Source organism: Falco peregrinus, chromosome 9 (genome assembly GCF_023634155.1).
Source record: "Falco peregrinus isolate bFalPer1 chromosome 9, bFalPer1.pri, whole genome shotgun sequence".
Classification (NCBI taxonomy): Eukaryota; Metazoa; Chordata; class Aves; order Falconiformes; family Falconidae; genus Falco; species Falco peregrinus.
This window is the reverse complement of record NC_073729.1, coordinates 14702756-14729780: the sequence shown is the minus strand read 5'-3', so window position 1 is coordinate 14729780 and position 27025 is coordinate 14702756. Positions and strand designations below refer to the sequence as shown.

General features: G+C 38.2%; 2 protein-coding genes across 9 annotated transcripts in view; one reads left to right on the top strand and one right to left on the bottom strand.

The window, feature by feature from the left end:
• The window catches only part of KIF18A (kinesin family member 18A), a 42332-nt gene extending 32985 nt beyond the window's left edge, over positions 1-9347 (bottom strand). The window contains exons 1-5 of one of the 2 annotated variants that reach the window (XM_005235658.4): positions 9248-9347; positions 7983-8372; positions 7147-7304; positions 5922-6026; positions 4822-4932 (exon numbers count right to left, since the gene is read on the bottom strand). In XM_005235658.4, the coding sequence (XP_005235715.2) occupies positions 4822-4932; positions 5922-6026; positions 7147-7304; positions 7983-8307 (699 nt within the window). In that variant the 5' untranslated portion in view covers positions 8308-8372; positions 9248-9347. Of the gene's footprint in view, positions 1-4821; positions 4933-5921; positions 6027-7146; positions 7305-7982; positions 8373-9247 lie in introns of those variants that run through there. The other variant, XM_027784151.2, reaches the window with a different exon arrangement.
• A 12-nt stretch (positions 9348-9359) lies between these two features.
• The window catches only part of METTL15 (methyltransferase 15, mitochondrial 12S rRNA N4-cytidine), a 94998-nt gene continuing 77332 nt past the window's right edge, over positions 9360-27025 (top strand). Inside the window, exons 1-2 of one of the 7 annotated variants that reach the window (XM_027784156.2) lie at positions 9360-9374; positions 11616-11895. In XM_027784156.2, coding sequence (XP_027639957.2) covers positions 11632-11895 — 264 coding nt within the window. In that variant the 5' untranslated portion in view covers positions 9360-9374; positions 11616-11631. The other 6 variants (XM_055813555.1, XM_027784155.2, XM_027784153.2 and 3 more) reach the window with 6 other exon arrangements.

Below are 27025 nucleotides of genomic sequence, written 5' to 3'. Positions count from 1 at the left end.
AAGTGGTTGCTTCCCCTGCACTCCCTTAACTTTTTAAGGGAACCACAGACTTATCCTCTCCCTCTTGCTTCTGCCCCTTTGATTCTTTCCCCCGTCCCGCTACAGAGGATTAAGTGTGCAGCTGGGCCCGGGCTTACTGCAGTGGTGAAGACTGGTGAGCTTCAAATGAATTTCACAGCTAAAATAGCTCTTGATTCTCCTGCACTCAAGATGTACAACATACTACTGCACTTCAAACTGAAAAAGATGTTATTTTTTTAAAAGGCCCCTTTTAGGGTATGCCATAAAGTCATACAGAGAGATAAACCAGGAAAAAAGCTGGACTTCCAGTGATTTAGACTTCAACTACCATTAATAGGTAAATAATACTCATTTACTGTTGTGAAAACATACACTACTACAGGGTCTTTTGGAAAGCTGTGACCCCTGAGGCCACTGGTTCCTCCTCATGCCTTCTTTCCTGAAATTTTCACAGTACAGGAGATATACAAGGAACTAAATGCTAACTTCAGGTTTATGAAGAAGCAGGCAGAGCATGATTACACAGTCAGTAAGAAGAATTACAGTTATCCTTAGATGGCTTTTGCTTTTTCAGGATTCTCTGCAAGTTTCCGCTTCTTTTGCGTTAAGTGCCTTGCCATTTTTACAGCCAATGGTTACCGGTGCTCCCATGAACGCACTTTTAAACAGTGAATTGGGAAAGTTGACATATATACAAAATCATTGACTAATAATGACAGTATCTCACTCGTTCCATAGCTTTAAGCTTTGCGCATGAGAAACGAAGTCTCCACAGTAATATGTAACCGGAAAAAAATTGACAAGTCTTGGGAGCGAATAAAATTCTTATGACTTGCCACAAAACCTATGTCTATACCAAACAGACATGTTTCTATATCAAACAATACAACTAAATTCTGTTGTACTATTTCTAGTACAACATAAGAAAAAAAATTAAAAAGAACAAAAAAGCCACTTCCCTATACTTATGCTGGTAAAGTATCTCTCGCAGGCTAGTAGCACTCTACCAGAATCCAGTAACTATCATTAGCGAAGTAGAGAAAGGTGGAGTGACAGCCAAACTATGTTGTATGACTCAAGCTTTTATAAGAATTCAAAAGATACAGGAAATGCCTCAAAGCAGAATCTTTTCTATTTCTTTGTCCGTCAGCAGAACACTTTCAGTAGAACAGTGTGGAATCGGGATTTTACTTTCAGATGCAGCAATTGCCTGACCTAGATAGAGATTTCAAACCCAAGACAGATCATACAGCAAGGCAAAACTTGTGTCTCTAAAATCAGCTCAAGGTGTCCCGGCCAAGACTTCTACTACTACCTTCGTCAGTTTCAGAAAACATCCTGCTTCAATAGAGTTAACAAGAAAAACCAAAGCCAGCATAAAAGACAACCGATCTCTACAAAGAAGAGTAACTCTTCAAATACTAGAAAATTTAGAAATGAAGAGGCATCAAGACAGCAATAGGGATTTCTCATCATTTATATCTGTGGAGCCAAAGAGGCCATAAAGGATAAGCAGGTAAGACATGTTTTGCAGGATGTCACAGATCTGTGGAAATAGATGAGAAACTGACATAAGCAATTACCTTTAGTGCTAATTGACTAGTTAGTAATTATTCCTTACAGATGCCAGTGCTGCTATTAAGTGCATGAAGTAGATAAAGTGAGTTCTTGGATAATCTAAAACAGGTGTATGGTTGTGTATTTGCTTAAACCTATACACATTAATTTAAATGTTAAACTTCCAGTTGCATTCATTGTACTAGTCAACAACAGTAATATGCCTTTGAAATGGTACGTGCAGATGCAGCATTTCTATTAAGCATTAATTTACACACCTATTTTTCATAAATTACATAATCCACCCCTCCTCCAGCATAAAGCCACTTTTGTGAAAAAGGCTTAAAACCCATTCACTCAAGCTATTATTCAAAGGCTGCACTAACTCATCTTCGAGAACACATGATAGTAGACATTTATAAGTTACACATTCAAGCTGATCATCTCACAGAACAAATGACGACTTTTACCATTCATTTGTGCACTTACAGAAAATAACCCTTAAGCAAAAGCAATTAACTATCTCGACTGACATCTAGACCATCTCAAAAGACAAACACAACAGACATTCAGGATCGTTATGAGAGTTAACTGGATTAGGAATATTGAAAAGAACACCAGAGAGTTTTTACTACTTATGGTATCCTTGAACATAATCAGCTTGACAGTTTTTGTGAATGAACTGTGCACTGGAGATGAACGCTGAGTACACAGCAGAACGTGCTTCCAGTTGTGACATGGCAAAGTCTAATCTTTATGTTGAAAGGTCTTTTCCTTCCAAGAGTTTTAACACCCAGACATTTGTCCACGTATATCAAGTTTAATCAAGCATGCTGTTTTAACTGTCTGCAACTGCATACAGAGACCGGCTAAGAGACAGGCAGTATGTTTTACATAATTGTGGCTACTGACTGGCTACTACTGCTATGAGGACACAGAAAAACAAATAAAGAACACAAAGAATTAGTCCAGAAATTGCTCTGCCAGTTATCTCAAGCTCAAAGACAAAAATGTACACATGACTTTGAGCAGTCTGAAGAATTCCATTATCAACAAGAACCATCTCTGGAAAAAAATCATTCAGAGCTTAATATACGTGACTTGCAGAAGTATACACTTTTTGCTTCTCAAGTCAGATGCGCACTGTAACAGTATTTCACAAACCAGTCAAAGGATTGTTATTTGTACTTTCTTATGCGTCACACCAGTTTACAGTGCGTATGTAATACGCACACAGAAAAAACACCCGAAGCATGCTCATTTTGTAACCTAATATGAAAAGCATTTACAAAACCACCAAGCGTGACCACTTTTGTTCAGTGCGTTGCAAACAAGCTGCATCCTAAATAAATATATTATATATATATACACAGAGAAATGAAATATTTGCAATTCTACAATGTTCAGATACAAGAGGATCTTTGTTTACATTATGGTTTTAATTAGAAATTATAGACTTCATTATAGAATAATACAATTTATAATAAAGTAAACAATCCTTTAACCTGCAAGCATTTGTATTCAGTTTGCTTTTGCTGTCTGTAAAGCAAAGTTCGAAATGATAAATTTTAAAAAAGCGTAAATCTGATTAAGTGTACCAAACCCATTTTTTTCAGTCGCACATTCCAACAAAAGTATTGTATGATATAAGCCTTTTTTGTCAGTATAGGTTATTTGGTGAATGCACAACTTGCACTAACAAGTAGATATATCTAAAGTGAGATCAGTTTACCAGAATAAATACAGAACATTGGCTGGACAAGACAAACTCTCCATCATCCCTGTTCACAGAAATGTCATCTTCTTAAAGACACTATGAATCTGTAGCATCTAATTCATTTAATTGCTTGCCACTTTTAGAAATGACCAGAGAATACAAAGCCTGCCAGATCACACAATTCAGAGCTTTTTCCTGAGTAAGAGGGAGGGAGTGATGGCACTGCAGCCCAGCAGGTTAAGAAACAGAAATCAGCAGTTCATTCTGAGATCAGTCTGCTGCACTGTACTTTGTGCCTTATTAAAGGCAGCACACATACACAACAATGCAGCTCTCAAACTTAACAACTTTGTAACTAGACTTTGCATTAAATATGCAACCATGGGTAAGGCTTCCATGGAAATTAAAAACAGCAATATCAAACAAAAGCTGAAAGTATACAAGAAAATACAGAAGCTTTTAGATTAGGAATGCCTTTTGCTCCGTTACATATTTTAGAAGTATTTAACACATTTACTATCTGTTACTAAGTTATTTTGTCATTAGTATTGACAGTCGAGCTCTGGAGTGCTAACTTTGCCTAACTCAGCAGATACAGTTAAGAACAGGCTAACAGTTACAAGTTTAGCTGCAATGCAAGGACCAGAATTCAAATTTATTTTAATATTTTGCAACCCAGAATGGCAACATATACATAATTGAAGATTGTGTGCTTTGCAGAACGCACCAGGAAACAACAACAACAAAATATTTCTGCTAACAGGAATAATTTTTAAACAGTATTTTTAAAAAATATGGGTGTATTTAAGAGGAGTCAGAAGGATAAGGTGGTGGTAAACAAACAGCAGTATCTTTGGAGAAGTCTGAAGTTCTATTAGATTTGTACAACACATGCAAAACTCCTCTATGGAATCTAAACATCAGTACTTTATTTTGATGATGCATGTGTGTGGAAATATTTTCAGAGTATATATACTGCTATAGTTATTCTACATTTTGGCACATACACTTCAGTGTAAAAATCAACATTAACCAAAATAAGGACGATGAGAAAGTACTACTTGAGATTCTCAGTTTGTCAGACACATAACTGCATTCTCTAAAATATGTTTTCTAGAAAAATGCTGAGCAACAGAATGAAACCAGGAAGCATTAAAAAAGCAACACCACCCAACAACTTTCAGTTTATGAGATTAGAATAGGGAAGTATATTCAAGGCTCAAAATCACAGTTTTACAGAAAAGAGATTTCTTCTAAGGGGTATTAGTTCAAACTATTGGACCCAGGGAGCTTTTAATTGAACTTGATTTTTCAAATATAATCCCTATGATCTTTTACATCTTTACAAAGAATGAGATGTCAGCAAGATTACTAAACTGGAAAACTTTAATCTCCTCTCACACCAAACTAAGGTTCAACGCTGAGTAAGAACCCAAAAAAAGGAACAACTTTCATTGCATTCAACTTTAAACAGTAACTACAACTCATAGTAATGACTACTGTACATACCCTGTGTATTGTCTTACCTGGAAGACAGCATGCGACCGGGAAGAGGAGGCATTTACATCTGTGGGATGCTGTGTTCTATTTCTATTTCCATAATCCAACATTTGAAGTATTTCCTCTGCTGATTTAGGCTTTAATGGTACAGCACAAGATAAATGCATGAGGTTTTTTTTCTTTTTTTGTCAACTATAGGGGATTCTAAAATACATTAACATTCATCTTAAAAAAAATAAAAGGCACTTAAAATTTTAGTTACCTAGAAATTAAAGAAATCTCCTGGTTTGGAATTGAGGCACTTTAAACAAATGTTCTCAGTTAAAAAGCAGTAAGATACAAAAAGCAAGCAATTAATAAATACAGTAATTTAAACCAGACAGTTTTTTTACTAAGCAATTTAAACAAATCTGCCAAGGTTCGCCACATTCAGAAGAAATCTTATATAAGAATGATTATACTTTCTTCTACTCATGTATTAAACAGTGATATACTATTTTTTTTCCCCACAAAAACCAAGCTTTGGGAAGCATGGTGTTCACAAAGACACAAACTAATAACAGCACTGTTTCCTGTTGAATTACAATTCCATGTACACAAAAGCTGGAAGCTACAGTAACACATAACATACACTAAAAGCCTGCTGTCACTGACTTTGCCAAAGAACAGTTATGCAGCCTGGTAAAGGAATATAACGTGGAACTTTTCAAACACGGCTATTTAAAAATAAAAACAACCCCGAGACATTGCAGAGGTGTAGAACAGTCCAAGATGGCACTGAAGGCAGTGAAATTCTTTAACAAATGTAAGATGTTTTAGCCAAAAAAGAAGTCTTCCAAAATCTGAAGATGGGCATCAAAACAATGGTACCCTTTCAATAAAAAGGAACAAATACTTCTATCCATTTGTGTTCAATAATATTAGCAGTTTCTTCCACAACATGCTTTTATAATAATAACTTCATAATTATGCTTGCAGGTTACTAAAATACTAGTGATTATGGCCAGAAAAAAAGCCTACTAGGAAACTACCTTGTTGCATACAGCTTTCACAGATCATTCAAAACTTCATCATTTTCCCCAAACACCTTGTGAGGCTTCCTGAATTTCAATATCTATTTACATACCTGATGTAATGTTAGCCCTTGAACTACCACTCCTTTCTGGTTATCTTCACGAACAGCCAGAGGTCCAGAATTTACCAGCAGATCACGGATCTGTTCATTGTAAACCTTTGAAAAGGAATTTAAAATCATTTGATAAAACTATACTACCATACTTGAAAAGATTAAGCTTAACTAACCAGAAATCAGTCTTTTTTAATACTTCAAGACAAAGTAAGAAATTAATTCTGCAGATTTTTTGCCAAACAGCTTTCCTATACTGAAATTGAAATAATTAAATTTGCATGATTTTTTTAGCCATTGAAGTGGGAGTCACTCTTTCTTAGTAAGTAACCTTTATTCTTAATTTTAAAAATTTCTTAGTAAGTAACCTTTATTCTTAATTTTAAAAAGGTTACCTTTTTTTTTTTTAAAAACACTTTTGCAGTAAGCATGAGGCCAAAGCATTTATTGTTCTATATTACCCTTCATAATAGATACCTTCAGCAAGATGTCTTAATCCAAATGTACTTCTATTAAATTTCTTAATTACCTTATTTTTTGGTCTATGGAAGCACTTGAAATAGCACGTGCCAAAGCAAACTTTTCCCTCCTCCTCCTCCCAAACACTAACTATCCTTCCATTAAGGCTTTGAGGGGGCTACAAGGTAACAATTTCACTACTACTGCTTGATAGCAGTGCACAAACAGCTACTTATAAGAACAGGTATGTGATGCAAAAAAGTTGAAGGGAGGAGAGAAGGCCACAAAGAACAAAAGGGCTACTTGCTAAGAGTTAACCATTGGTGTAGCAAATCTAATTCAAGCAGTTGTACTGTATCTCAGATAAATAAACTGAAAACTTTAAAAAAGACATCACCTTAACAGGGATTAGATATCATTTTGTTTATAGGGTTTTATTGTGAAATCCTGAAATATAACCTCAAAAAGATGTTGTATACATCAACAGATGTTCAGAGGGATGTAAGTGATTAGCAAGACTGAAATCATTAGAACATTTAGTGAATACATAAGAAGATATAGTCCTTTTAGGGCAACCTTCTGTAAAATAGTAAAAAGGTGTCTATACATAACATAAAATTCGTGGAGCACAGTTCAGCTCCATACCTATCAGGGACACATTTTGTCAAGACCCAGAAAGGGACGAGGGAAGGCAAAACCAGCTTGACATTACTGATTAGAATACACCTTATTAAAAACAACATATCAAACGCAGGCACTCGCTTACCTCTAAATAAGACACAGCAACATTGCATATTTTATCTTCCTTTATTTGATCCATGCAATTATAAAGTGTCATCATGGTTAAATACATCACTCCAGGATCTTCAGGGGAACCTAACATTGTATGAGTTTTTCCAGCTCCCGTTGCACCATAAGCAAGCACTGAATTTCCACAAAAGAGCAACAAAGCAAAAACATGTACTTTATACCACCTGTAAGCTCATCAAGACAACAAGTGTCAAAAGGACATTTGCACACCTGTGTCACTCTGCACAGCTGTTTTCACAAGTCAATCAAGTTTCTTTCTTAGGCTTTACCTACAGCTGTAGTCAGAAAACTATTTCAAACTTATATTTATTTTTGACTTTTCAATTTAAAATTAATTCACTGGCAATTTACAAGAAAATATCAATTGCTTATTCCCATAATCCTAAGCCATCAATTTACTGCAGATAGGTATTTCTTTTCCTCACCATGTTCCACTCATCAATTAAAAAACCCAAGCTCTTAAAAAGAGTTCATAAAGCAGGCTACCACACACTGTGTGACACTACTCTTCTGGTTGAATAACTTTCTAGAAGACTCCCCTCATTAGCATGCATATTTAAGACAAAATTCTGAAGCCTGCTGTAAGCCTAACAAGAACTTACTTTCAAAATATAGAGCTATCCCAACTTCCACAGGCTAAAAAGTCAGCCTCTCTTATCTATCAATTAAACCAAAATGCTTTATTTTTATCTCAGCCTTTTTTAAGGCCTCTACAGCATTTGGATACAATGGCAGAAACATTGAGGAATTCAGTGAAGTTTCTGAATTGAGGAAAATAAGTAACAAATTTACCTGTGCAGTTATATCCATTTAAGAAGCCATCAATAACACTTTTGGTAGTATGCTCAAAAACTTCCATCTGGGATGAATCTTCAGCAAAAACTGCATCAAACACAAATTTAAGATCTTTCTTTTTTCTTTTATTAATATCCCTATGTGCCAGTCTCTTCCCGTGAAAGAAGCTAACTTCTTCCTCTGGATCAAAGACCAATATATGCTGGTCAACAACATGAACAACCTTGCTAAAGTTGCCATCTCTTTCCTTTTGAGACTCTGGACGGACTCGGACCACCACTTTCACATGATTACAGACTTCTTCTTCCTTAGGAGCAGACATAACTGCCCCTTTTATCCTCCTCCTTTGCTTCCAAGGCTCTTTCAGATGAAGCAACTGAATCTTTTCTGCAATTGACAAAGAAGAGTGAAAGGCCTAATATTTCAAACAGTTCACAAACTTAAATGGAACTAGCATCTTGTACCTGGGCTAGATCTGTCCGTCCCTTGTCAGTTTGCCCTCTTGACTGCTACCATGATAGCAGAACTTTGGAGAGCACTGTAATTTGTCTGAACAGGGAACCTAATTCAGCAGTTTCAAGAACACTAAGTAGCATTTCCCTCGGAAATTCATAAACTTATTTCAACAATTTAAACTACTAAATCAACTACTGGCTTTCCTTTATTTCAGAACAAGGTTGCAGGTAATCTACCAGGTGTCCATAGACCAAAGCAAGGTGCTTTCTAGTCTTTCAGTAAAACACGGAGGATCCCCCTATCTGCTTTCTCTGGGGTTAATCATAATGCACATAGGTTTAAAGAGACGGTTAAAGGGGGCTTCACGTTAATATCATCTGCATGGGATATAGAAACACGTTCTATAGATGTCAGGCCAGAATTTCCTTTTAAGAGGCCATTCTCGCTGATACCTAAGGATTGCTCGTTCTTAACAGCAGTAGAGTTCCCGGTGACATTTTTCCAGCTTCAGGGCAAGCTCGCCCTCTCCCAGCCGACTTGTCCTCTCCTGGCTAAGCCGCCCCTGGGGCGCTAACGCAGGCGAGGCACGGCCACGGAGCCGGACCGTAACGGGGAGCTAACGCCCAGCGCCACTCGAGCCGAGAGGCCGCGGCCCGGCCCGGCCCGACCCCACCTAGTCTCCTCAGCTCACCCCTCACCCCGCTTCAGAGCGCTTTCCCCAAGACCCCCCAAACACCAGGCTCAACCCTACGGTACAGCCGAGCCCACAAGGTCAAACCCCGACGCCCGCACGGGCCGCCACTCACCTCACTGCCGCGGCGCAGGTAACGGCCGCCGGATTCAAACACTAGCGGCCCACCGCCCCCGCCTCCTCATTGGCCGTCGCCCCCGTGACGTCAGCAGCGCGACGGCGCGGACGGTAAGCGTGCGTGGGTGAGCGGTAGCGCGGCTCGGCGTTGGCCGGGCCCTGGCTGGGGTGGGCTCCCCCGCGGTCCAGCAAGCCGGTGTTGCCCTTGGAGCACGGCCTTACCCTGCGGTGTTGGGGGGCTGTTGTTGCTGCGGGGGGTGGGGGTCCCGCCGGTGCGAAGTGAGGTGGCGGCTCCCGTACCGCGGGCGCGGCGCTTCCTGTCGCGAAGCGGGGGCGGGAGGCCGCCGGGCAGAGGTGCGGCGGGGTGAGGGGGGGCTGAGTGCCCGCGGGGAGGGGGGGTTGTGCCCCGGGGCCGGCGGGGTGGGTAGTCGGCCCCCAGTGTCCCGGTGGCCTGGCCTTGAGGCCGTGGGGCCTGGCCGAGGGTGCGGGCTGCAGCCGCATCTCCCATCTTCTCAGGGAAAAAAAACCCGCCTGAACGCCGCTTAGGGCGCGTGCTGTAGGGAAGTATGTTTTCTGTTCGCTTCTACGTAAAAAAAAAGGTCCCAAATGTATAGGACGAGGTTGGTTGTAGGCAAAATCGCCTCCTGGGCTCGCGGGCGAGGCGGTGGGGCAGCATGAGGTGGTGCTGCGGTCCTCACCCTGTTGACAGCGTTTTCTCTGGTGCTGTAGGCGACCTGCTCAGTGTTAGATCAGACATATGCAGATACGCCGTTAATAGAAGGTCAGTCTGTTCTTTAACATCATAATTAGACAACGTATATTAATATCTATAATGAAACAATTGAAAAAACGGGGGGTGTTTATCAGCCCTTACAAACAGTTCACAAGACCCGGCCTCCGGAGAAGGAGCAGGCACCATAAACCCCGCAGAAAGTGCAGGGTGAAAAAAAGAACACTGTACCTTTAAATGAAGACGGGGCTCGTGAGGACCAATGAGAATTAAATGTGGCTGAACGTAATTGTAAACAATCGTTGAAAGTATATAAAATGTTTTAGTGTGAGCGCAGAGGTGTGCTAGCTTGAGGTTTACCACCTAGCTAGCACCCAGCCCTGTGCAGACTTGCAGTGAATGGGTGTCTCAGCTCTGTGCACAGCGAGCAGTTTGCTGCAAAACCTCAGGGCTGTGGTATGTCTATGCAAGGTTATAGCGTGATACGCTTCCTAATTTAAGCAAAGGGGAAATACTGTCCTGCTGAGCCTTACTTATTAGGAGAATAACTTTCGAGAGGTGATGGCTCTGCATGATCTTATCTATGCAGACAAAATATGTGAAGCTTTTGGCTAGGCAAATCCAAGCAAAGCATGTAAAAAAATTAGGTAGTCAAAATAAGGTGGTTCTTTGGTTAGTGAGATAAGTGTAGGATGGCATTTTTCGGGTGGTTTTATATCAAAGTTTGTAGCTTTCCTGTCTGGCAGGAGGGAGTATGCAATACAGTGTTACAGAAGCTCTTGGCTCCATAAAGAAATGCAGATATCTTATAAATAAAGACTGATTATCACCCATGTTAAACGCTAAATTTGTTGGTTTGGTTTTTTTTTAATGGAAGGTAAACGTGCTGCCTTCTACTTGTAGGTTACTGATGTGGTTTTGAAGTGTTTTAGATAGAGGGGGGGGAAAATCATCAGTTCTCCGTGTTGATAAAAGACAAACTACATAGCTAACAACTCCGATGTTTCCAGGTTTTTTATTATTTCAGTTAGTTATACTCTGGAGAATTCTTACCTCTGACTGTACTCAAAATATTTGGTATTACAAGATGTAATGCTTGATGAAAACCATATATTTACCACATGTGTAACACTAAATTATAGCATTATTTTACATATGGTTGCAGTATTTGATTTGTCCATTCCTGTTTAAACTAGAATTACGGAAAACTTGGCAACCAGCATGCTACTAGTTAGAGCAATTGTCTCATTATGTTTGGCAAAACAGAGGGGAACAGTTTGAAAGTAAAGTCACTGTTCTGCTTGTGCTCAGATTTGGGTAGTTATTTAAGGTTAGCAGCTCTGGGACATTGTAACACTGTTAAAAGAGTCCTGGCAATGAAAAGGAAAAGAAGGTGCTCCTTAGGAAAAGAAAGCCATTGTTGCTTGAAGATGATTGATTGGTAGGTAACATTGAAGATTCTGAAAGCAAGTTAAGTAAGAGATTCTGACTTTTTGCTGACATGATTTATCTATGAAACTGCCCATCTTGGACTGTGTAGTGCTTTATTTATAGCATTTCCACTTTGTCTTTTAAACAAACCAACTGTTTTAAATACTTGTTTTGAAGTAATTCCTGACATCTACTGTTTTTCTAGGTTGATCAACTCCAAAATGTTGTCTAAGTATCTGTGCCAAGTTTACAAATGTTTGTTTCTGCACAACTTAAAACTGAATTCAGTAAATGTGTCTACTTTGGCCAGAAGGATCCATTCTTCAGCAAAAAAGCTTTCTGACTGTGAGTTAAATGAACAAATCGTCCAGAAACGAGAAAATAAGGAGTTCCCTCAAAGTACAGAAAACGGTAATTTTGGAAGATTGCACATACCAGTGATGCTGGAGGAGGTTGTTAATTGTTTATCCCCCCAGCCAGGCCAGGTGAGTTAAAGGATTATTTAACATTTGTGATTAGTAGCAGTCCAGCAGAAAAATTTGTGCAGCATAGAGATAACTTTTATTTAGAAGAATAAAGGGATGTTCTTCAAGAAGCAGTTGCACCTTTTAAAGATTCTGAATGTTTTGCAGTTAAAGGCTCTGTATTCAAAATAAAAATCTCCTGTCTGTATGCCTGAATCCCCAAATAAGCAGTATTTGTTATAACTGTAATAAGTATTTGAATAATCTCTTGCTTTTGTGCTTGTCTTTCTGGATTGCTCTTGTGTACTTGTAGGGTTATGTTAATTGTTAATGTAGCAGTAGGGAGTTCTCATCTATGGTTACATCAACAATTTGTGAAGAGCTTTCTTCCATTTGTGTAAGAGGTAGTAAGTATGTAAGTTTTAAAAATCATCATCATAGCTTGCTCTGAGACAGTTATTTCCATGGTTTCACTTGGTTTGAGGCACTGTATTTCCTAAGGATATGCTTACGCTGATAATGTGGTGTACTGTAGTTATAAAATGACTGTGTATGGTACCAGAAATTGTTTACCATCAATAACATGGAAGTATTGCAAGTTGTCTGTCTTGGCTACAGTACTGTGAGTAGATTCCTTTGGGTAACTGGATTAGCTCAGGTCTCTACGCTGCAGTGTTGATACATCTATGTTGTGCTGGTGTATGCAGTGTAAGTATTCTGTTACATGCTCCCTTTACAAAAATGATCACATGAAAACTCTTTCACTGTGTAGGGATCTTAAACACAATACTAAGTTGAAAGGATTTCTTATACAACTTAAATGCTTGAATGATTTTCCCATTTCAGGTGCTTTCATCTGTGATTTTAGTGGGTTTTGTTACCTTCATAGAATCTTATTAATGTAGGCTTATCAGTGTGTTGTTTCACTACAAAGACTGAAATGATACATGAAGTAGTGGATTGTTCAAAGTGTGTGTGTTTGTTTTATTTTTACTCTAAACCATCATTGTCCAACAGCTGTGTAAGTTTCTACTTAAATAAGAAGAGGCTGTTGAAGTGATTGTTTATTAAACTGTGTTGATATAACAGAATTGGTTTGGCAACATAACTTGCAGAAGAAACTCTGTTTGTTGTTATAAACCGTGGAGAGTAACTATTGTTGTCACTAAAGGCTTTTTGATAACGAAAATATTTATGAATTTAAAATAGCTTATTGTTGGGGTGGGATTTTTTTCAGGTCTGTGTATACGTAGTTTTGCAGATTTCTACACCAGTGGTGAACCGCTAATGACAGATAGAAGAGAGCACGTGCGTTACCTTGAACAGAAGCAGTTATAATATTGCTAACCTGTTTAGCATAACTGAAAATTAAAACAGCACTTCCGTTTTTCTTTTATTTTTAAGCCAGATAAATCATAGATTTGCACTACTTTCTGAAGCCTGACGTTTTGAAAATAAGTACTGTGCAAAAGGATGTAATGTGGCAACGGAGTTTTGCTAGAGTAAGCATCAGTGAAATTTTGAAGAAAGATTGAGACTGTTTCTCACATGAACGCTGGTACAGTTTCAGTTAACATGGATATCAACTGGGACTGTTGTATCAATTTAATTTTTAAGGTCATAGTCATGACTGGAAGTCCATGAACACTTTCTTTGTTTTGTGGGCAGGGAAAGTAATGTTCTGATTTTGTTTTTTGTTTTTCTGCTTTCCTCTCTCCTATGCACGTGAAGATTTCCTTTGCTGTGCTTTAACATGGTTACATTTGTTCTTATAAAAAAGCTGATTTGGGCCTCTATTGCTTGTGTTCTAGGACAAGGACAAGGAGTTGCCAATAAAAAGAAAATCCAGTTAGAAAGACAACATTCTCCCTATGGTTTTAGTCAGCGAATGGGGTTTTCATTTTACTTATAGCGGTTCCTAAGAAAATAGATATTACTTAAGAGTGAGTCGCAGCTGAGATAAAGATGTTAGTACCTTCCTACTGAATATTCTTATTGACTGTCTCCTTTGTGGAGTCTTTCAGAGGTTTAACCAATAGTATTTCCACTGACCTTTCTTTGAATCTTTTTTTTATTGCCTTAGAGCTTGTTTCTACAAAGTCCCTGTAGCGGTCCTGTCGTTGAAGCACATTGTACAAACTAGGTTTTACTGATTTACCTCACTTATCCTCAGTGAAAAATCTGTTGCAGTAAATCCACACACAAGTAATTTCCTCTTTAAGTTCACTGTATTGACTAAACTACATTTTAGTCTTCTCAGTCCTCTAGTGTTCTTTATGCATACTTGGCCAATGTATCTGCAGTTGTCTGGGCAGCCTGAGTTTTCTCAGTTCTCTTAAACTTTAAAGTTAGTGAAGAACCCAGCAGATTTTCAGAATGAATGTCTTTGGGCATCCAGAAGCATGTTTTCCCAATTTTCACCCTACTTTTTCCTATTTTTCCTTTTACAATAGTCACCTTTTAACTAGAGATGTGGCTCTTTGTCACATCATAGCCTATAAAGATCTGAAGAAGAATTTCATTAGCAGTGGATTCGAGTATGAACGCCAGAGGATGAAACTTTGAAGTTTTAATTATTCTTCTGGGGGTCTTACAGCAAAGGTTCTTATGGTTGCAGAGCTCTGGAAAACTGTTTTGATAATGCTTCAGCACAAACAGAACACTTCTGTGTATATTTATATTTAAACTCCCAACTAGAACAAAAAACTATTATACCCTACTCAGATTTTATGGGGAAGCCTGTAATCTGATGCCATCTATGGTTTTGTGTTAAATGTGATTTGGAATAGACTAAAATGGAGATACAGTAAGCTCTTGGAGTATTATTTGCTTTATGATAGTTCTGGAAGCTTTTTTTAATATCTGTAAATTAAATGGTAGGTGGACAAACCTGAGGTGAGAAAGAATGAATGAGACCATTCAGTTTTCTCCAGTGTTTAGGTGATTCATCAGAAACAGTCCATATCAGATGATCTTTTTATCTCATTATGTTAATTTGTGTCTAAAAAATTCAGGTAGTTAATTTTCCCCGAACAGATTTTGTCTGACATCTTCTTGAGTTAACTGGGACTTCTTGTGGAGGTAACCTCTTTGATTCTTCATAAAATTATTTGGACTGTTTTTATCACACAGCTTTCATTGAAGGGGGTGTCCTCTTTGTCTTGGAAATACTGTGTGGTATCTAGCTTCTAGAGAGAGACAGGTATTTATTAAAAACGCCTAGCTTTGCTGTGAGCTTACCTTTCAGTCTTTCAGGTATGTACTGCGTTGTTCTCGGGGTAGCTACTATTTTCATGTAGCCACATGTCAAATGCTGCTTTTTTAGCTGAGAGTTGAGTGTGAGCGTGGCCTTGCAAAATAACAAGAGGAAGCATAATATGTTGCTAACAGTCAAACATTGGTCTTCTGTCACTGAAGTGCTTCATGAGCTCTGCAGTTAGTTTGAAGACAGTAGCCATTCATCTCCTGAAGTTCTGTTGCCACTGTTGGATGTTGTTGATCAGGAGTATCCTTCCTATTCCCCAGAGCTAGTTAGTCAAATAATGGATGAGGCTCAAAGGAAGCTGAAGTAGACTGCTCGTGTGCAAAAGCAGAGTCTATTGGACTCAAATTGTTGTCTTAGTTTCCTTATATCCTTGTCCATATGTCAGTATTCCTTTTTCTTTTCTGCCTTACACTGAGTGTAAACTCTTACGGACAAAAATAACCTTTCTCTGTACAGCACCCTGCAGATTGGACTTCTGTTTTGTGAGAGGTTTCCAAGTATCACGGGGTATAAACAGTTATGTGGCTATGTTGGTGACCAGCGTACTCACCGTAGTACTTCCAAAGCCATCTGCAAATAGTTCGTAACTGGAACAACCCATTTACGCTAAAGGCTCTCACAATTGAGGTTTTCCGCAGGGTGTCCAAGATAAACAGGAACTGAAAAGGGACCTGGAAAAAACGAATTCTGTGTTCTCAAGTTGTATGAAGTATTTCATAGCATGCAACCAAAAAGCCAAGTTTGGCATGGAATATTAATTATATCATGAGATAAACACTGAAATACTTAATTTGGAAAAGCACAGTGCTCCGTGGATATAGTAACTGTGTTGTTTTAGCCTGTTTTCCACTGGACTTGTAGAAGGATAGTAGGTGACATAAAGCAAGTGATTTATATAGCATTCTTTATTGTAGAAACAACTATATGGCTTGGTTTTTTTGTGGGAAGCATGCCGAAGGTATCTGTCTGTATGCAAATTGTATGGTTAATTTATCTGTAGCAGCAGCACAGTGATTTATATGGTGATAAGTACAAGCTGTTGTAGAATAGGAAGACAGATACAGGAACTTGCAAGAGGCAAATACATTAATACAGAGAAATTCTGACAATATTTTGGGTATTACAGAACATGCTTTTTTCCATGATACTGTAGCGTTACTGAGGGATGTTGAGGTATTTCAGCTGATCATATAGCTTCTGTGTACCCTTTCAGTCACTCTTTGTCTTGCCCAGTTTCCTGGTTGTGTATATTCTGAATTTATAAAAGAGACTAACCAGCTTTAAGATCACAGCTGTGTAAGGAGATGTGTAGTAAAATGTACATAGAGTGCATATATATGCAAAGTGCGTTAATTTTCTGCAGTGTGTAATAGGAAACTTTGTTAGATGGAATCCTGTGAGATAGAGTGCACTGTTTAAAATATTTGGCTAAAATCATACTCTGAAAGGGATTTTTGGGTACAGTTAGTATGTGAAGGTAGTTCATTAAATGGAGAACACTTTCAGAATACTTTCAAAAAGGTTTCGATTAAGATGTGCACAAGGTAGTCCCCCATATATCTATTACTATTAAAAGTAATAATATTATTGGTTTTTTCAATGGTAGTGTCTGTGTGGGGATTTGGAAAACCAGACCCCATTCGCTTAAGTTCTTTAACTTATAACCAGCTGTCCTCTGCTGTGACAAGCAGTCTAAATAAAAAAGTAGCAGGGTAGAAAGAGCGTTACTTAACGATGCAATGCTAGCAAAAGTCATACCAGATCTACAGTATCTATGTCTGGGTGAGTTCCATCACAAGGTGAGAGAGGGAAGAAGGAGGCAAGGCATAGAACAAGACAGGAGATGGTGTTCATGAACAGCTTGTCAGGTGAGGGGGCAGAGAAAGCCCACTCATGCATTTTGCTATCTGAAGCTTCTTGCTTTGCTGTCTTCTGATGATGTCTTCCCTAATGGCAGAAGAATTTAAGCACATACCATTTAGAGTACTGCACAACTGTTCTCTGTTTTGAAGCTTATACTCGCTGTGTGATTAGACTGTAGTACCAGGACATGAAAAATACCCATGTATGGAATCTGAATGATGGCAAGGTACAGATGAGGCACGGTGAAAAAGTCCCTTCAGATTGTGCACATCTATACTTCAAGATGTTGCTCTTGAGAGTGAAAGTAACTAAAAAGCTTGGGCGGGGGGAAGAATAAGTTGATGGCTACAGCTGCACAGGGAAGAATCTTTTGGTTGTAATTCTTGGACATCCGCCCGACCACCTCTTCTTCCCACCTGCTGCAGCAAGGCTCTCAGCAGGCATATCAAAATGTTACCATCAGCATCAACAAGGCAACAGCTCTCACCAACTTTGTTCTGCATCTTTATTGCAGTAGAGGAAGGGAAGTCTGCAGCTGCTATCTCCAAAGAGACCAGCCAGGGAACTTGGTCTGCCTACTGAGAGCAACTCTGCAGATGCGCCAGATTTCATTTTATTGTAATACTGGGTTAGCTTGCTGTTACCACTGTATCGCATAACAAATGATAGTGCTTCAGGAGACTATTTAAGATGCTGTGTTATAATAAAGCCAGATTCAATGCTTTTGGGTGACTCAGCTTGTAATGACGCTGTATATGCTCTCCTTTTCTGTTGTGACAGCATTAGTCTTTGCACCTCTTGGGGAAAACTAATAAAATTCACCAGAAAGTAATCTAAGCCCTTTAAATTTTAACTTGAGTGAGCCTGTGATCGCGGAAAGGGTGATAATTAATATATGTAGCTACTCATTTCCTCCCCATCTAGTACTGTGTGTCTTATTTAGTCAGCCTTTTGGCTAAGCTTTCTTATTAAATATTTGAATTTGAGTTTGCAAACAGAAATACAGACTTTTTCTACCATACAAAATATTACTAGGAGTTTAAGATCACAATTGGAGTATGGAAAATATCTGCAGGGTTTTTATTTCCTTTCTTGTCTTTCTGTTCAAGGTAATCCTGTTGTGAGTACCTTTGCACAGGCTTGTTCTGCATAGAGAGATAATTAAATGTTAAACTACCAGATGTGATGTTTAAAATTAACATGTATCTGAAGTCATTCAAATGTATGGTCTGATTTTTTTTTTTTTTTTTCAAATACGTTTTTTCTTCTTCCCAGAGTTTTTGAGCACATCATCTTCATTCCAGTAGTGTTTTCTGTTGCTCAGCAGCTTGGGAGAATAGTTTTCTAATAATTCTGTTCTGATCACTACTCAACTAATTGTTTCAGGCTCCCTCTTTATAAAAAGCTGTATTCTCTAATGTCAAATTGCTGTAGGTACCTTGCAGCCTAGACTTATCGAAAACATGGCTTTTTTGGGTTGGCTAACCGTAGATACTAAGGAATGGATTAGATCTTCAGTTGAGCCTTTGTAAAAATTTCATTGCAGCTTAAGTATCTCCTCAGTTACAATTGAGGAAAGAAGTTTCTTCTGAAGTAGCTGAGGAAATCATCTCTTTCTTGCTAAGTTTGGTGATTAGCTGAAGTCATTCAGATACTGAAATTTTAATTTCCTATGGAAATGTTAATAATCGCATGCTTGAGTCATAATGTCATTAAATCTAATTCCAGACAACATTACTCTTAGGAAAATGAGTAAAGTAAATAATGCATCCTGAAGCAAGGCCTGCCAGAGCTGTCTAAAAGCAGGTGACAAAGGCAGGTGGTGGTGGCTTTTGTTTCTTTTGCCTCTGATCTGAGCAGGAAGGGGGAAGGGGCTTGTTTGTCTGCATTGAAAAACTTTGCTCCCAGATATATTCCTGGGTGTTCCAGCGTTTGGCTGGCAGGTTTCACACTATGCAAGGAATGCCATTTGGCATATACTAGAGGGTCTGGGACGCAGCTCCGTTTGCTTCTGGATGTGAGGGATGGGGGTGGTTCACCAGTGAATGGGCTTTTTCCAGGCTTCTGTGAAGGACCTACAATCGATGACTGAGAAAGCTGTCATGTGTTCTAAGGTGTTTAAATTTAAACATCTACAGAAATTGTAGGTGTTTACAGGTGAAGTATTCCAATATGTTCTGTAGAATCAAGATCACAAATGAAGATACGCAGTTTTAGAAAATAAGTGAAGTCGTCAAAACAATAACGAGGTAAAATGCTTTTTCAAATGTTTTAATCCAAAAGCTGTTTTTTTAAGTATAGAAGGGAGTATCTTGCCTATAAAATTGCTGTTCCGTTTTTGGCTGTAATCAGAAAACTGAACCCTTGTGAAGAAAACATATTTGAAATTCATTTAGAGACTGTTGAGTGATTATGATTGATGGGTGCTTCAAAATACGTTCATAACGGGCTTTTTTTTTCTTCCTTTTTGTGTGGAATGATGAAGAGATGGTTGATAGAGAATGCAAGTTACTAAAATGCTTGACTATGCAGACCTAGTCAGGGATCTTACAGGTATTTCAGCTGTATACTAGTATGATTTAGATACTCTCTTGGTGTCCCGATGGGATGAATGTGAAAAATGGGTAATAATGGTTGCATTAGGTTGTATTGTCTAGAAAATCATTTTATGGTGTACTTCATCCATTATGTGGGAAGGTTGTTTTCCTACAAAATACCAACTATTTATTTCGGTTTCTTTTTGTCATGTAGATTGTTAGAGTTGCAGTGTAAACAACAACTTTTTTAATCATTTCATACTCTCTCAGAGGTGCTTTTGGGGAAAAAAATTACAGTCCAATTATGTTCTACCAATCAGTCCTTATTTTTATAAATTATGTGTAATGACTTTTTACATAGATGAAAGGCAGGTACTGTATAGAAGGTACTGATAGGAGATAGTTTTTGCTTGCAACAACATTTTTTCCCACTGTGTACTTTGTTTGCTTCTTTCTCTTATCTCTAGTAGATACCAGAAAAAATGGTTTGTGTGGTGTAAGATTTATTTTTTTCTGGTTGTCTTTATTTTCTGGCAGGTGATGTCATAAGGCATAAGACCCTTTAATCCCTTCATAATGTTTTCGCTGACGAGTTCAGCTTTTATACACTTGAGCAAGGTTTGAATGGGAATTGTGCCTCTGTAGATCTATGGCTTAATCTGTACAGTGTAGCTGCTCATACATTTCATAGCAGTGTCATCAACATCCCCTTTTTGGTAGTAGGTGCAGAGTTTTGGAAAGCTTATTTACCTTGCATCTGTTTTCAACACTTTGAAGTTTGCTGCAGGGAAGCTTGGAATGACTGCTTTGCTCTACAGGGTATCCTTGACTGCTTTTTGTCACAGATGTTTGTATTTTCAGAAGTGGGGTTTTTTATTCCTTTTTTTTTCATCGTTAAATAATTTTGTATTAGAGCAGCATTTTATGGGTAATATGTTACTGATTGAAGTTGAGATGACATTAGAACATACTCTCGAATAGAAAGTCATCTTTCATTTTTGGAGTTCCTCTTAGAATTAACAGAATGTGAATGCAAATTCAAATTGTAACTTTTTAGGAATGAGAGGTAGGGACTTCAGAGTTTCTAAGTGATTGTGTGCAGTATGTGGTTCTCTAGATTTGTCGTATTTTCCCTTCTGTGAGTCAATAGTTTTAAAACAATTATTAAAAATCAACGTAGATACTCCTTAGTTTAAAACCAGGTAAGTTTGATTTACCTTATAAAACTGAATATCTTTGCGAAATATTTTAAATTTTCATAAGAGGGAGGAAAGGTTATTAGTGTGCTAAAGACTAAATAATATTTCTTAGTAAATTGCAGTAGTATAAAAATATCTTGATAAAAGTGCAAGAATATCTTGGACTGTCTTTGACCTCTCATTTTCTTAGTTCTAGGATAATTTTTCTTACTTGCATATGAATAACAGCAAGGTATACCTTTTAATAATTTTTTCCAGCTGTGACTTCGAGTGTGTACAGTTTCTTTATTTAGAGAAATATTAAAACCCTTCCAGCATTTCTCTAAAAGTAGATTTCTGTACTAACATATCTGTTGCGATCCCATGAGTAACCAACTTACATAGCATGTCTCACTGTACAAATGTTTTTTAATGGTCTGTTTTATTTAAAAAAATTTACAAGCCCTGCCTTTTGGCAGGCATATAAAACAAGTATGCCTTTTTAATTTTTGTGTGTTTAACAGAAAGCCAAGAAAAATTCTTCAGTTGTGCAAAAATAAAAAGAAAATCCTTTCCATGGTGGATCTATGCATGCATTAGATAGGACATAGTGATAGGTGCAGTAAACAGATTTGGGATAAATGGGGAGGAGTGCAAAGTTTTATCCATCATAAGCCACATGTTGAGTCAACTGAAGAAGCAGTGCTTAGAACTGAGAAGTATAATAATTTAAACTGCTAGATACATGCTTTGGAAATAATCAGGGGTAGGTAGTTAGACTTTGGTTTTCAAGATTAGTCCAAAGTCCTTGACTTTGAGAAGCTGCACATCTTTCAGCTTGCATGAGGTGTGTTCTTTCAACGAATGTCACTTCTCCGGCAGAGGAGTAAGTGCACCCCTGGACAGAGCAAAAGAGGAGAAAGAAAAAAATTCCTGTTTTCTCATGGAGAATTCTGTTATGTGCTAGTATTTTGGTGACTGAATTTCTAACATCATGGAGAAAAAACTGACATGGATAAATTTTTTTATCAATAGTTTTGCTCTAGCAAAAATAATTCTGGAATTATAATAGTTCTAGAAATACGATCTGATTAAACATTTTGTAAGTTTTTACAGATGCTGTTCTCTAAACCCAGCAGTATTGCAGTTGTGAAGTCTGAGTGTACATAGTGTAGATTTTGTTAGAGAGGATTTTTTATTTTTTTTAAAGAACACTGTAGATAAGTAATTGTTCAGGAGGACTGAAGGCAGACCTCTTTGCTGGCCTTTAATTTATAAGCTAACAGTTAACTAGGAAAGGTGTAAAGATGACAGTGACCTTGGGAAATGGTATCCTGTTGAAAAGCCCTTCTTAGAATGTAAACCACTTATTTCTGAAGTAGTAAACTCTTACTTGCCCATAACCAGCACTTCGTTGTGTGTGGGTTTTTCCTCAATATTATAATACTTTTATTTTCTTTAGAAAGAGTTTTCTAGTATACAAATACTTTATAACACTAACAGGATTCCCTCATGGCACAGATCATTTAGGATAACGTCCAAGATGTGATTCATTGTAATACTGTAAGGAGTTACAAAATATTTGCAGACTTACTCGGACTATTTCGTCATGGTGAGATGATATGGTTGGGTTTCCTTTTTTGAAGAATTTTGCAGACACTCTCAGGTAATTAAGATTTGGCCTACTTCTTGGTGAGACATTAAAATTTACTGTAATTTTTGTAAATTTGGTTTAAGAATTTCTTCAGGTGTTTTGAGGATGGGTTAAATAGGTTAAATGGTTATTCATGACAGACAATTTATAACATAGTACAGTTTATAACATTGGTATAACATGGAGAAACACTAAGTACACTAGACTTTTGTAGGAAAAAATATGTTAACAGCTTTCTTGGCCTGTAGAAAGAAAAGTAGTGCTTAAGATGACTTTCTACAGTATTTCTGGATTTCTGTAGTTGCTATAGTAGAAAAGTTAATAAGAAAGCTCTTTTTTACAGCAATTGTGTAAAAAGTACTTCTTTTTTCCTTTTAAAGTCAAGACTGTATAACTGCTGATCCCACCATTGTTTTATGGTTTGACAAGTCTTGTTTGTACAGATACAGACATATAAAATTTGCATTACACAGTGGCCTGTAGTTGTTAAGCAATCTTAACTCTACCAAGAGAAATGAAGTTGACTGCAGCATCGTATAAGTATTTAAAAAAATTACTAAATATATGAAAAATGCACTTTGGCATGACATACTTTTTATGTCCTCTGTTTTCCAATTTTTAAAGTTTTAATAATGCCGCAGAGGATAGCTGAATTGTTGCGTTATCACAAGTGTGGCATTGAAATATTTCCCAGATTTCATCGATTGTTTCTATATTTTGTGAGCTTCCTTTGGAAAATATTTTAAAAATAAGTTTTAAAGCATAATTACATTTAAAAAATTTATTTTTAAAAATCCCATTTTGTTTTTAGCACAGTAGAGGGTTCATCAGCGTTAGTGTTTCAGTCCTTGAGTAAAGAATCTGCTTTTGAGAGGGTGTAGTGATTGTCCCTGCTTGAAGCAGATGGTTCACATTGCAGTGCACAAACTGGATTCCTTCAGATTAAAGCAGGAGACAGACTCTGAGAATGCACCTTGCACTCCCACTGTGAATAAATACTCGGCCTGAAGAACCAAAGTAGAAATGGTCTGGAGTAAATCCCCTTGGCACATGTGTAGGATCTCAGACAAAACAGTTGTTCTGCCCTTTGAGAATCTTCTTCCACTGGCCTGCTAAAGCTGGCATAGCCAGACAGTGCTGGGTGAATGAGCTGTCTGTTCTGTTTTGTTCTGGTACACGGAGATGTCTTACATGCTGTTCACTATTCAAACTCTGCTTTCAATTCAGATTTTTGTCTCTTGAATTATATCGCTACTACATTTGGGTTCCTCACAGATTGTCTTCCTAGGTAAATTCATTCATTCACGTTAATTACACAGAATTTATCTTTGCAGCTGTCCTGTAAGGTAGCACAGTACTGTTACTTCTACTTTGCAGAACTCATTCGAGGCACCAGTACCAGAATTATGCTTTGGGTGCCCAAGCAGAAACGCCCCTTTTCCTGCTTTTTCAGAGAGGGTGACATTTTTAGTTACACATTTGGTTTAGAGCTTTGAAAGACATTGGAGTGACGTCCATTTGCAGTTGTTGAGGTGACAGTGTATCTGGCAAGCAGATCTAGAGTTCCTGAGTTTTACAGCCAGAAATATGAGGACCAGTATTCTGACCTACCTGCTTGGTGTACTGACCTCCTGAGAGTCACGCACAAGCTGTGTGGCAGAAGTTCCAGTGTTCATCTGTCAGCTGAGTGCATTTCTTAATTACTGTGTTGGATACTGCAATTTCCAATGTCGCTTTGCTTTTGGAAAGAAAACTGCAGTTGAAGTGGTTGATTCATTTCCACAGGGCTTTCTGGAAGAGCCGGGCTGAACAAGTAAGCCAGTGAAATGTCTTGTTGCCCCTGAAGGGGGCAAGTCCACCTTCCCTGCTCCCCGTGCATCTCATCTCCGTATCCTCCTGTCCCTCCCTGACTGTTCTGCACATCCGTTGAACACTAATAGGGTAGAAAACAATACAGGTTTTTCTTCTGTATTGGTTTTCCATGCCATGCTCTTAAGTTCAATTGGCATATGGAAGTACCTAGTAAGCCACCGGTGCTGGGAGAAGTGAACTAGAAAGAGGGAAGACTTGCACAGGAGAAAATAGTGCAGAATTGCTCCTTTTTTTTTCCTTTATTTTCTTTATTTTTTTCTTTTTCTTTCTTCATTCCCCTCTCTCCCAATGCTTAACATCTTGTGAAACCATACCTTTAGTACCGACCTTTGGGAGGCTGTCATTTGCTGACTTTGCTGTGAGGAGATGCAATATGCCTGTTATGTTGAAGTTACAGCCTTTTCAATTGGTAAAAATTAAATACTGAGATTTGTAGGTCCCAGTGTAGGTTCTGGGGAAAATGTTGTTTAGTTGAAGGTTCTCTCTTAATTGCTATGTGCACGCTCATGATAACCCTCAGGAGCCTTACCTGTTCCAGCCTTTGCTCCAGGCTTAAAATACAGCTCTTGAGTTCTTTGCCAAGTTTGTCTGGTCCTGCTTATCATATGGCCTAACAGGTCTGAAATTGCGCTGCACATGCTGCTATCTGGATATACGTTCTTGCTTCCTCTCGCTCTGCTGATTGTGCAGCCAAGGAACAAGCTCACACTGGAACTGTCCATGTACTTGCAGTTGGTTTTCAGGTGAATAAGCAAGTGGATCCAGCCCATGGCTGCTGCGCCAGTGTACAGCTAGATGACAGCGAGCAGCCCGGTGTTCTGAGAAGCACTGAGATGTTTGTACACACCCTGTAGGGCTGCTGCTCAACTGGTTGTCTTTCTTGGGTCTGGACACCTCACACCCACTCTTTATTTGCTCCCTCTGTGTCGGCACTATCGGAGCAGAATCTCAGGGAGCAAGAGAGACAGCTTTCCTTTTCTGAGATCCTGTGCTTGGCAGCTTAGGCATCATAGCCTGGGCATTCACAAAGAAAATCTGGGAGAGACATCTTGCTTTTCAATCTAAATGTTTTTGGAAGTCCATGAGAATATCAATAGGAGTCTTTCATCCAGGATTATCCTCCCGTTTATTTCAGAACTTGAAAATGCCATTACTGCTTATTGCAATAGTAGAATTGTTGTAATTTTAAAATCTAAGCCGACATGTTTTTTGCCTAAACAGAAAGTGCCTTAAGAGTTTTGTCACCCTTTCCCACTGCCTCCAGTCAGCTGAAGACTTAACTTCTGATATGGAAAAGTTTCAGCCTCCAATTGTTAAAATCAGTCAGGACTCTCTGCTGCAGAAAATAGGATCTTTCAATGAAGAAATGATAGATATATTATTAATAATAATTAATGCTACTTGAGAGCTCATAAAACAGCTTTAAAATCTGCTGCTTCAGCTAAAGCATTAGTTGTATTTTGATTTTTTGGAGATGTTTATCTGAAGTAGGTTTATGAAGGAGAGAATTTCAGGAGCATTGTTTTAACTCTGTCTGACCAGTTGTCAGTATATACTTTCAGTCGTCTAAATTTAAAACAAGACTTTTGCTAAGAAGGTCAATGAAACCACTTTCCTTTTGATCTTGCATCCTTGTGGGTGCCTGGGTAGTTTTTCTGTAAGAAAAGTTTTACTGGATGAGTCAGTGCACTGAGTCATAGGCAGCATGAAGCCTGTAGTGCTCTAGACTAACTAATTGGTAACAGTCTCAAATTTAATTAAAGCACAGTTGTCAGCTCTGTGTTACTGATTGACATCCCACTGAAGTATTTTGTTCTTAGCAACTTACATTAATTGTTCTTTGCTGTTAAAATTTGTGTGTTTTAAGATCTTGTTTCTGTTGAATAGACCTGCCATTGCCATTATCTTTTACTATCCTCTTTATGATTTTTATAGTGCTCACTTTGAATTTTTTCCCTTGTTAGGTCACATATTTGGTAATTACGCTTTTTATCATGCCTGTGGATTTATAGATGTTTAGAGTCCTTTGAGGTTTTTTTTTTTAAGTTTTCTTCATTAAGAACTGTCCTATTATCACTGAATATTTTTTCACTTCTCCTGAACGTTTGTAAGCATTGTGCAAAATTTCTTAAAGAAGCCATACATTTTTTTGTGTTGATTTGCAGATTAATTTTCAGTTTTGCTAGTTTTCATTTCTGACGTTCATCTTGTGTGTTTTAACCGTTTTATAATCATGAATGGCTTTTCTTTACCCCAGTGCCTGCCCATCGTTCCTGGATGATGGAAGTGGCTTCCAGTATCGTTTGAGCCTTTCTCCCTACTGTTCTTCAGCTCCTTTGTGTGTGTGTTTCTTTCTGTGATTCAGCTTGAGGAGGCAAAGAGCTATATGGGAGGCAGGGGGGGAACAGGCCATGTCTTGAAGCTGTCTGTCCTCCTTTAAGGAGGAAAAACAAACAACCACCAACCAACCTCAGGGTCTTGGGAGAAAAGCAAGGTTTGGTCTTTCTTTTTTCATAATCATTTGCATGATTAAAAAACCCACCTGGTTGGCTTTGTGTAGGACTCCTGCTTGCTCCAGCTGAGAACTGAGGAGTGAGAAGTTGAATGGATGGTGGCTGCCTGTGCAACAGAGTTTCTTATTTTTAAAACCTTTGAGAAAATATTTTTGAACTTTCACAAACTGTCTATGCTACTTCCATATGTGATAAGTACTGAAACTGGGATTGGTGAAGAAATGTCTTTCTAGAGGCTTGAGAAGGTAGAAGTTGTTTTGCTTCCATGT